This window comes from Silurus meridionalis, chromosome 13, assembly GCF_014805685.1.
Source record: "Silurus meridionalis isolate SWU-2019-XX chromosome 13, ASM1480568v1, whole genome shotgun sequence".
Lineage (NCBI taxonomy): Eukaryota > Metazoa > Chordata > Actinopteri > Siluriformes > Siluridae > Silurus > Silurus meridionalis.
In genome coordinates this window covers 13,193,245-13,204,581 of record NC_060896.1, presented here as the reverse complement: position 1 = coordinate 13,204,581, position 11,337 = coordinate 13,193,245, and the positions used below count along the sequence as shown (strand labels likewise).

General features: G+C 38.2%; 1 protein-coding gene across 1 annotated transcript; it reads left to right on the top strand.

Annotated features, from left to right (window-relative positions):
• Positions 1 to 8,542: 8,542 nt before the first annotated feature.
• On the top strand, positions 8,543 to 11,240 carry snapc5 (small nuclear RNA activating complex, polypeptide 5). Its single transcript, XM_046863900.1, has 4 exons — positions 8,543 to 8,656; positions 9,367 to 9,483; positions 10,206 to 10,289; positions 10,472 to 11,240. The coding sequence occupies exons 2-4, from the start codon at positions 9,394 to 9,396 to the stop codon at positions 10,649 to 10,651; spliced, it is 354 nt and encodes a 117-aa protein (XP_046719856.1). The 5' UTR covers positions 8,543 to 8,656; positions 9,367 to 9,393; the 3' UTR covers positions 10,652 to 11,240.
• Positions 11,241 to 11,337: the final 97 nt, after the last annotated feature.

The following is an 11,337-nucleotide window of genomic DNA, read 5'->3' as shown; positions in this document are numbered from 1 at the left end:
GGCTCCAGAGATTCTGCACACACATTTTTCCTGTTCCTTAAAACACAAGGCTCTTCCCACCATCAAGGAGTAACATCCTGTATTTGAGGAGTAACATTTGAATTACTGATCACTAAAATCTCTTTAAAAACCATTTAAACCAACTGCGCCAAAAAGGGTGACTCTGGTCATAAAAAAAAGCTGCATATCATTATAGCTCACATATAAAATTCTTGTTGGTTGTGAGCTGAACGAAGCAAGACTCAACAAGACTGTTTTCCCATGCCAAAGTGTGGAAGCAGTTGGGGACACTCATTAGCAACTTTACTAAAGTGTTCTGTTTTCCATCAGTTAATCTCCCAATCATTCCTCCTTCTTTCTCTTGTGTGGATTCTTACTGTTTGTGTCATGACATCTAGGTGTTTCTCCATTCACCATTTGCTTATCCATCATTCTTTTTTGAAAATTGAGTCATAACTTCCTGACTTCAGTGGCTAAAGGTCAATCCTGCAGGCTCACTGTGTCTCCTGTCTCCCCCTCCCCTTCTCCTCCTCTTTTTCCTCCCTTTTCATGAGGCCCCTACATCACCATGCCCCTGTTCTGCATTCCTCAAGAATAAAGTACCTTTAAACAGTCCAGGGCCCACAGCAGAGGCAGTGGTAGCTAAACCTCAGCTGCTGAAGCTCCTCAGTTTGCCTGAAGAGAGCTCTGACTGTGAGAAAATGCGGTCCGGCTCTACCCAGGCTCCTGTGATGACAGGGAGAAAGCAACTGGGGGGCTCCATTGGGACAGAGATTGATATCTGTGGCACTTGAGTCCCCTGTGGTAGGTCATGTGATAAGCCCTTCACAAGAAGCACAGTCTCAAACACGCATAGAATATATACGTATTTATCCACTTTTTAGACTTTTATCCAATTTTTGGCTCTGACCTTTGGAAAGTACCAGCTGTAGACATGGAGCTCAGTCCTACACTGACTGCTCTTTGACCTCACAGTTACAGTGTGGGCTCCCCCTGTCTCCACGGAGAGCTCTGGTTGCATCCCTCAGATTGCTCTGGCACACACACACACTCACACACATATACACACATTCACACTAATCCCTCAGTGGGGCTTGGATCTGGGGAGTGAACAGCATGACACTGGAAGTGGGGGAGGTTGGCCAGGTTAGTGTTATAAGAGTATTCCCCTCATCTCATGCAGGTGTCATTCAACCCCTGCTAGACCTCAAGACCAGTGCGACTTAAACCCAGTGACCCCATATGAGTCTATCAGCAACTCTTTCTTTCTAGAGAACAGCTTAACTAACTGCACTGAGACTACTGCCACATACAAGACTGGGCATTCAGAACAACATAGGCTCAAACAAGTTTAAATCAAAAAGGTGACAATTAATTTACGTAAGAAATTTTTAGAGTAAATCTGTAAAGTTGATATGAATAAACCAAGTTCATTATTTGTAATGCTGTCTATAAAAACATTTACAATTTTATAACAATTGGTGTGATTAGAAACATTTCGGGTTGCTTAAAAGATGGCAGAGCCCATATTGATGGCTTTCTCAAAATATTTTTTTAACAAATTGAATTGAAAAGGTGACCAAATCAATTTAACATTTACATACTTATATGGCTGGGCTCTGCCCACCTGCTCCTATGGACAAGTCACCTCTGCTGTTAATTATGATATGGAACATGTTCAGATGTCGAAAGTAAATTAGAGAGAAAATAACTGAGTGTTATTTAGCTGTTTACTATAAGGGGAATTCAGACCTAAAACTAACATAAGCAAGTAAAGAAGTTTGTAAAGAAGCTTATAAAAGACACGCTTTATACTGTTGATAAATGTACCTTATCTAACACCTTTAACAAGATTCAGTTTTTGTCCAAGCTCTTTCCACTTCAAATCTTGATCTGCCATCTTACATACACCTGCAATATGGAATGTCAATCACTGTCTGGGAAGAAGATAGTTCTATCTCTATGAATGTGGCCTCTAGTCCAGCTTATGTTGTATGATTACCAATGTACACATCTGGATGGGTTTAGTCAAGGAATCCTATAAAAGAACCCTAATGGGCACTTCTTTACATTTCTTTAAAACTCTGGGTCACATCAATGAGTTCCATCTGCAATGTATTAGATTTTTGTTTAAATAACCTTTTTTTCTTCTTCATTTTAGCCTCTTCTTTTGTGCTGCTTTGGACAGGGGAATAAGGGGTTGCCAGCCATTCGTTGCTTAACCCATGCATTCCCACTGATGCGTTTTTAAAAGCAATTGAAGGAGGGTGTATCTAAGGGTATAGAAAGGGGATCGCATGATCCCAAGCATAAGTATGGTATGATAATATAAGCCTTGGCAAATAGACCTTCAAAAAAACATCCATGCTTAGTAGAAATAAATTACATTTGTGTCCCACAAATCATTCATAAATTATCCCTTCATATTTATTTTGTTAATTGCTTATTTTCTAACTGTAATCAGGATTGCAGGAAAAATAAACCAAAAAAAAACCAACAGGAGGATGATAATTTGTATACAATGCCCTCTAATGGTCTATCTGAAGAGGTCCAGCTGAAGTCATGTTTAAAAATGATTTCATTCATATAGTTAAATGAACAACGTACACTAGTTGCAATGCCTAAAATAAATAGATGTAAAGAAGTCATCTTCCCTTGCATGCCTTTGCATGCAGTGAACTGGTTTATGTTTCAGACAGGCCACTCACAACATGGACTACATTAGTAACAGATTTGGCTCCCTGCAGTTATGGAACTGACACCTGCTAGTTCAAACATCTCCATATGCTGGTAGGGAAAGTGCAGAGAGGTGGAGAGGGAGGGAATTGGAGGGACAGTTATTCTTATTTTTGCTCTTATTCCCTTCTTTGTAGTTTACTTTATTTCTAGTTCAAGGCTTTAAGGAATGCCACAATGTAATGAATAATCAGTATGGTTTAAATTGGCAGGGGATTAGCAAATATTATTGCTCACCTGTTCAAAAATGTTGAATGTATTATTTAAATTAATTGCTTAATATTATTATAAAACAATTAAATGGATATTATATCAAAATGCTGTTTAATTGGTACAAATAATTGGTTAGATGGGGAGTGGCAGCTTATAGCATTTTATTAGAGACACTTCCTTCTCTCACAGCCATTCCAACATTAAGTAAAACTATAAATGGATAAAGTGTTCATAATTTGCAACCTAACAATTTCCCTGTGGGATCAATTTAGTATTTTGATTAACCTTCTTCTTTTTCTTCTTCTTTCGGCTGCTCCCATTAGGGGTCGCCACAGCGGATCATCCGTCTCCATACCACCCTGTCCTCTACATCTGCCTCATCACACCAACTACCTGCATGTCTTCCCTCACCACATCCATAAACCTCTTCCTTGGCCTTCCTCCTTTCCTCCTTCCTGGTGGCTCCATCCTCAGCATTCTCCTACCAATATAACTCATGTCCCTCCTCTGCACATGTCCAAACCATCTTAATCTTGCCTCACTTACCTTGTCTCCAAAACGTCCTACATCCGCTCGCCCTCTAATAAACTAATTTCTAATCTTGTCCATAATAAATTTGATTAATAAAAATAATTTGATTAATAAAAATTATAATAAAATCTATAAAATAATAAATAAAACAGTGCCAAACATGTGGTATAAGTGGATTAAAATAATTTACATAGGGACACATCACATCACCCTATTCTTCACTATTGTTCTAGAAAACTGAATGAATGAATGAATGAATGAATGAATGAATGAATGAACATACGAATGGAATCAAAAATGCACTTTCACTTTAAAAGTCTACATTTAGACTATGTTTAATTAGTTAATTATTTATCCTATGTCTTAAAACATATCAGTAAGTGGATTTAAACTATAAAGGGTTTAATTCCACAAAGGGTTTAATTCCACCTGCCACCCCATGTTTTCAGGATTGACTCCAGATCCACCAAGAACTTAATCAGGATAAAATGCTTTTTGTCAAGTGAGTATCATGAAAGGGCACAAATTTTATGTCAAATTCTACATCTGGTCTATTAAGATTATTTGTAAGATGGTTACTGTGTGATTGAGCATTTGATACACTTTGTACATGCCATGGTCACATACACAACAGTCAAGTCAAGTTTATTTCTATAGCGCTTTTCACAACAGACATTGTCTCAAAGCAGCTTTAAAGAATTTAACAGTCAAGGTGAACGATGTGAATTTATCCCTGATGAGCAGCCATGGTGATTGTGGCAAGGAAAAACTCCCTCGGATGTTATGAGGAAGAAACCTTAAGAGGAACCAGACTCAAAAGGGGAACCCATCCTCATTTGTGTGACATCATCATAGAACAAGAAATCTGGATCTGTCCTGTAACAGTTTCTTTCAACACATATAACTTAATTTGTTCTACAGTAAATGCTGTACCTTAGTAAAACTGATTGACATTTAGTTGCTTAAGGGCCAAATACCCTCTATGGCTTGTAGATTAATATTTGTAGTTAACATTAGAACTTCACTTTTAGAATGAAAATCTTTGACTGTTTCAATTTATACATCTTTATTTAACGTTTGATTAATTTTTTCAACTTTTTTTAATGGTTTCCTACATTAAGTATAATGTTATTTAATGTTAGTTGGGGATTTATTTTTGATTTGATTGATTGTTACATTAATAGAGCAGCCCTTTTCCTCTCTCACTTCTTCATTTATATACAGTATTTTGCTTAAAACAGGTGAAAGTCTCAAAGGTTCAGCTTTAATGCCTGTAACATTACCAGCACCATATTATATAGCAGCACCAGCACCGTATACCACAATACTTGCAGAGACAGTTGTCCACCTCATGTTAAAAATGTGGCAGCAAATGTGGGGGCAGAGAGCATATTCTTTACTTAAAGTTTTTGCAGTATGCTGCAATGGTATCATTTTGTTCCTCCTGATGTGCTGATCTTTCCAAAGTTTTTGTGCAGCAAATTGGATGACATGTCACTGGCAGAATTGTCCAGGGAACGCCTGCATCCAAAGACTCAGAGTGCTTGCCTGGCTAAATTTGCTTTGCAAAGGGTCATCTATAACCGTTAAGGAGTCTGTTCCAAAAATGCTGCTTTTCTCCAGTGAACTGATGGGCCATTTCTCTGATTTCAGTAAGTAGGGCTCTTCTTGGGTACTGTCCATGTGTCAGTGTTTGTGCCATAATCAACTGCAAATGAAGGTTCCTAAATGAAATAAATGGTAAATGTCATCAGTGCTTATGTGCTGCAAGTGGGTTGTAAGATGGAGGAGAAGGAAAAATTCTGGAGTGAGTTAGATGAAGTGGTGGAGAGTGTACCTAGGAATGAAAGATTGGTAATTGCGACTTAAATGGCCATGTAGGTGAAGGGACCAGAGGTGATGAGGAGGTGATGGGTAGGTATGGCTTTAAGGAGAGGATTGTGGAAGGGCAGATAGTGGTAGATTTTGTGTACAGGATAGAAATGGCAGTGGTGAATACAGATTTCAAGAAGGAGCATAGGGTGACATATAAGAGTGGAAGAAGGTGCACACGGGTGGACTACATTTTATGCTTCAACCTGAAAAAGATTGGAGACTAAGATGTTGTCAGGGAACAGTGTAGCTAAACAGCATTGGATGATGGTCTGTAGGATGGCTTTGGAGGTGAAGAAAAAGAGGAGGAGAGTGAGGACTGAAAAAAGAATAAGATGGTGGAAACTGAAGAAGGAAGACTGTATTGTAAGGTTCAGGGAAGAAGTCAGACTGGGGCTCGGTGTTGGTAAAGAGATGCTAAAGAACTTGGCAACTACTGCAAAGTGATTAGGGAGACAGCTAGTAAGGTTCTTGGGGTGACATCTGGAAAGAGAAGGGAAGACAAAGAGACGTGGTGGTGAAATGAGGAAGTGCAGGAAAGCATAAGGAGAAAGAAGTTGGCGAAACAGAATTGAGATCGGGAGAGCGATGAGAAAAGTAGGCAGGAGTACAAAAGGGTGTGGCAACAGGTGAAGAGGAATGTGGCATATGAGCTTGTGTAATAAATTGGACACTAAGGAGAAGAAAAGCATGGAAGGACCAAAAGGGAAGGATGTGGTTGCATGTTAGGGCAATAAAGGATGGAAATTTGTCGACTAGTGAGGAGAGTGTGTTTAGAAGATGGAGGGGGTATTTTGAGCAGAGAAGGGGAATGAAAGTCAGTAGGAGTAAGACAGAGTATGTATGTGAATGAGAGGGAGGGCAGTAGAGTGGTGCGGTTGCAGAAAGACGAGGTGGTGAATGTGGATGAGTTTGAGTACCGGGGGTCAACATTGCAAAGTAATGGAGAGTGTGTAAGAGAGGTGAAGAAAAAGTGTGCAGGCAGGGTGGAGTGGGTGGTGAATTCAATTCAATTTAATTAAAATCTAAATTTAAACTTTATTTATATAGCACCTAACAACTACCAGGTAAAACATTGGTGCTGAACAAAGTGCAAAATGCAAATTATAGTAAAATTAGAGTATAATAGAGTAAAATTAGAGTATAGAGTATTAGAGAAATATAGCAGTATCATAAAAGTAAATAATAGAAACTAAAACAGGTGAAAATAAAATTAATTATTAAAACACTACAAATACTAAGCACATCCTCTACTACAAAATAAATGCTTTGGTGGATAAATATTTCTTTAGTTTAGCTTTGAAGGTAGAGAATTCCCTTTCAGAGTTAAGATCAGGAAGGAGGGAATTTTAACGCTTAGGAGCTGCCACTGAGACAGCACAGTCGCCCCACGATTATATCTTGTTCTAGGAACAAGCAGTCCATGATTAGAGGACCTCAGAGTTTGGCAATGGGTGTGCAGATGGGTACGTTTGTTTAAATAGGTTGGGCCATACTAGACAGAGATTTAAAAACAATTTATTTTGAATCCTATACTGTACCGGAAGTCAGTGGAGAGAGGAAAGGGCCGGGGTGATGTGTGCACACTTATTAAACTTTCTTTCAGCTTCTCCCATTAGGGGTCGCCACAGCGGATCATCTGCATGTTTGATTTGGCACGTTTTTACGCTGGATGCCCTTCCTAACGCAACCCTCCCCATTTATCCGGGCTTGGGACTGGCACTGAGTGTGGCTGGGGTTGGTTCCCTGACCGGGGATCGAACCCAGGCCGCAGCAGTGAGAGCGCCGCATCCTAACCACTAGACCACCAGAGAATGTGTGCACACTTATTGGTACCTGTTAAAAACTGTGCGGCAGTGATCTGAACCAGCTGTAGGCAATGGAGAGAGAACTGAGTAATGCCGAGTTATAATGTTGCAATAATCCAATCTGGAACTTATAAAAGCATAAATGGCTTCTTTCATGTTTTTTTATCTAATAAAAGGCTTAACCTTTGATCGTAAACAGAGTTAAAAGAAGTTTGTTTTACAACTGAGGTTAGATGCTTAGCAAAATGCAAATTGTTGTCAAATATTATGCCTAGGTTTCTAACCTTTTTTTTCCAAATCTGGTGCAAGACCCCAAAGATCCAAATTAATATTCACACTCATTCTTATTAGGACAAAATTACTAGCCTGACAAAGTTTAATGTCAGTTAAACAGCTGAAAAAGGACTGGAGTTTACTGAGTGAATGTTGATTAAAAGGAACATATAATTAAATGTCATCAACATAGAAATGAAATAAGATATTGTATTTTCTAACGATATTACCCAGAGGTAGCATATATAGGGAGAGCACCGGGCCAAGTATTGATCCCTGTGGTACACCATAGAGTTGAGGGGTCACTCGTTGAGGGGTCCCTATCTCACAGAAAAACTGTTTGACATTAAGACGTGAACTAATCAAGCACTGTACACATAATTTTTTTTAGCTGAGAAATAAGAATTTGTACACAAATGTGTGTACCCATTTTAAGGGCTTCCAAAGGGCTTTACACATTTGTGCAAGAAAAAATTAGCTTGAAAGATAAGTTTATAAAAAAAAAACTGTCTTTTTTGTTTATGTCAAAGTCGTTACAACCAAACAGAGCTTCTTTCTATAACAAAGAGTAACTCTGTGACGAGAAAACACAACAAAGTTGCAAAAATCCGTCCAAAATAAAACTGTATGTGTACATTACCAGAAGAGATACAGATTCATCCTCAGCTCTGAAGAAGCAAGATAGTGGGTCAACGTCAATATTTTTTTACAATAAAGCTTGGTAGGAAAGAAGAGATATAGTATTTTATAGGATACATCCTTAACCTCATTGGAACATCCATATGATGTTATTAAAGCGGCCATTCCAATAGGACACAATGTATGGGAAAGAAACGATTTCATTCTGAAACAGATGTCCTATTCCATTAGTCCATTACGACCAGAGGGAGTATATAAAAACAGTCTCAATTCTAGTTTCAAAACGATTAAATATAGGCAAAGGGACTTGAGGTCTGAGTCATTATGAAAACAACATAACCCCATTAGAAATGGCTTTCATTAAAATAGCAAACTCCCGTGGAGTTAAAAGTATTTGATGTGTAGACAGAACCTCAGAGTAAAAGAACATGAAAAACTGCCTTTGCCTCTTCTATCCAGCGTTTACTCGGCGCGCGTGCCCGCGACACAGCGGTCCACGTGACTGTTCTCGCGAAAGAGTAGATGGACAAACACGGAGCGTCTTCTCATCATTATGCCTGTTTTACACGCTGAAATAACATAGAGTGAGTGGCCTCCGGGCGTATGGGACACATTGGAACAATGATATTGCAAATTTGAAACCAGTGCCTATATCATGAGTTTGTTTGTCAATATGATGAAATGTTAGCTAGCGTGCTAAAAAAATGTCAGTTAGCCTGCAGCTAACCGTGGATACTATTTGCCTATCGTTTGTGGTTAGCACGCTGGCTAGCCTTTAACACTATTATACTGTTCTTTATCGTTCGGCAAAACATTTAGGTACAACTAGCTCCCTGGTAAATTTGTAAAATTGGAAGATGTTACTGAGGGACTGACATTAAAATTGTACAGCAAAAAAAAATAATACTTGTGATGTGATGAAGTAACAGCTGTTGATCTGCACAGCTTATACAGGCAGAGCAGACACACACCAGGGACTACATTATCATGTAATATATATATATATATATATATATATATATATATATATATATATATATATATATATATATAAGCGTTGTCTCATTCTCTATATAGCTTTAGAAACAAAATGATGTCACTGATTGTATCTGCATTCTTCTCTCCATAAAGCCCACATTTCAGATATACTTTCTTCTTTTAACCTATTAATCACTTAGACAATTTACAGCCAATCCAATATCCCCCCATGTTCCTTTATTTAGCCAGTATTAAATCAGTATTACTGTATGACAGGAAAGGTGCAGTCTTGTGCTTATTGTAGTCTAATGTGCAGGAATGCTATAAATCAAACTCCTGCATCATGCTGAGTCGCTTGCAGGAGCTCAAGAAGGAAGAGGAGACTCTTCTGAAGATCAAAGTCATGCTGCAGGATCAGCTCAACAGGCTAAAGGTAAGGCCTAGTCATGTGCATATACCTCTAGGTCTTATCTCTCAGAATAACATTCAATAAAATGGCATGAACAACATGAAATAGAGGTGTTTTACATGTATGATTTGGTTCCACGTGTTGCTTTAGAGAAAGTGTGAAACTGTTGTCGAGTCTTGTCTTGTCTGGACCAAAAAAGCTTGCAAATAGACTATAAACACAACAACCTAAATGTCCTTATTTATTATCATTTATTGAAAAAAAGAAATACTAAACATTACTAAAAGTAAATACTAAAATTTGTGCTTGCGTAAGTATACACCCCTAATGCTGAGAACCCCATAATTTAGATAATCTTACAGTGTCACATTTATATCTTGCTAATGAACAGTTGTCATTGAGAGATTTCAGCACAGTGGAATCAAATATTTTTCCAATCATTTAGTTCAGTAATGGTCCATATTGCTATCTCAGTTTAGAACACGTGTTCCAAAATAATTTAGTGATTCGGTTCTGTATCGGAGCACGTATGGTTCAGTCTCCGCTGCCTTGGAGGGATATGTTACTGCAAATAAATACAAAGTTACTGACTGATCATCTTTATAATATATTGAGCCATTTTTAGGAAAAGGATCCAAATGTTATGCTGTGGACTTTTTCTTTATGTAAATGAGGTTGAATGCACTTACTGTTAGACTTTTAAAGAAGATTGACTGTGTGTATTCTGTATTTGCTTATTACACTAGTTTGAAGAGGGAGCACTGAAGTCCTTGATTGATGCTCAGTCTGAGGATAAATCAGTAGGCCAAACTGATCCTGCTCTTCCTGAGGTAAAATATCCTAAACAATTAGCTCAGCAGATTAAAATGTTACTATTATCTGATTCTGTATTTCTGAAATGCATAACATTTAATCTGGGAGTGTGCCATCTGCAGCGGTTTACTGACTTAACTACTGCAAATAACTAGTTCTAATGAAAAACTATATTTGTATTTGAACTGTTTCCATGCAGCTTGAGGTCAACCCCGACAACGAGAGTGAGATCAATCAGACTAAGCTAATACTCGGTGCTCCCACTGATTATGAAATGGAAGAGGAGGAAGATGACGATGACGATGATGATGACGACGAAGAGGATGATCTTGACATGGTGCTTGAAGGGGAGGAGGTGGAGGAAGATGATGACTACTGAGTGTACATTCAGTTAGCACAAGTGAAGTGTCTGACTGTCAGTTAGGTGTGTAATGAGCAGCGTGGCATGCCAAAAGATATGTATTAATAGGTTGTCTTTGTTGTCTACAAATGATGCTAATTTATTACCTATAGGTGGGAAAAAAAAACTTGAGCCCAAACTACAAAATGGTGTGTAGCAACTAGCAAGCATAGAAGCTTAGACATCTTTTTGGTACTGTATATGAGGCAAAGCCTACACTGTTGTCACTTTTGTAAAAGTAAGCCTGCTCCCTTATTGTAGTTCATTTATTTTGTTGAAAAATGACATGTAGCCGATGTTTCAGATGACTGTACATCCAGGTTGAATGTACTACTTCAAATCTGTGGACTTCATAGCGTTTGAATTTAGGTTAAGAGTTGCCAGAGAGACTTTTTAAATGTCATTTTGAAAGACAGAGTGAATGCATGTGTGTAAGTACTGCATGTACATAGGTCACTTCCTGAGCCAGTACTGTACAGTGATGTCTTTTTGTACTCCATGGGGAATGTTGTATATGTTTAGTACAGTATTTGAAATTACTTAAGCACAATAGAGAAGTTGAAATCCCTGTCTGGTTTAACGTTTTCTTCTTGCTCAGTTAGTGATTTAAGAAAGTAATCAATGCTAAATTAATATCAGACATGGCATACACTAAATTGACAAAA

Bases quoted from the DNA above. Each gene is read 5' to 3' on its own strand.
- snapc5 (XM_046863900.1), top strand. From the start codon at position 9,394: ATGCTGAGTCGCTTGCAGGAGCTCAAGAAGGAAGAGGAGACTCTTCTG. The intron at 9,484-10,205 runs GTAAGGCCTAGT...TTATTACACTAG, and splicing joins ATCAGCTCAACAGGCTAAAG to TTTGAAGAGGGAGCACTGAA. The intron at 10,290-10,471 runs GTAAAATATCCT...GTTTCCATGCAG, and splicing joins CTGATCCTGCTCTTCCTGAG to CTTGAGGTCAACCCCGACAA.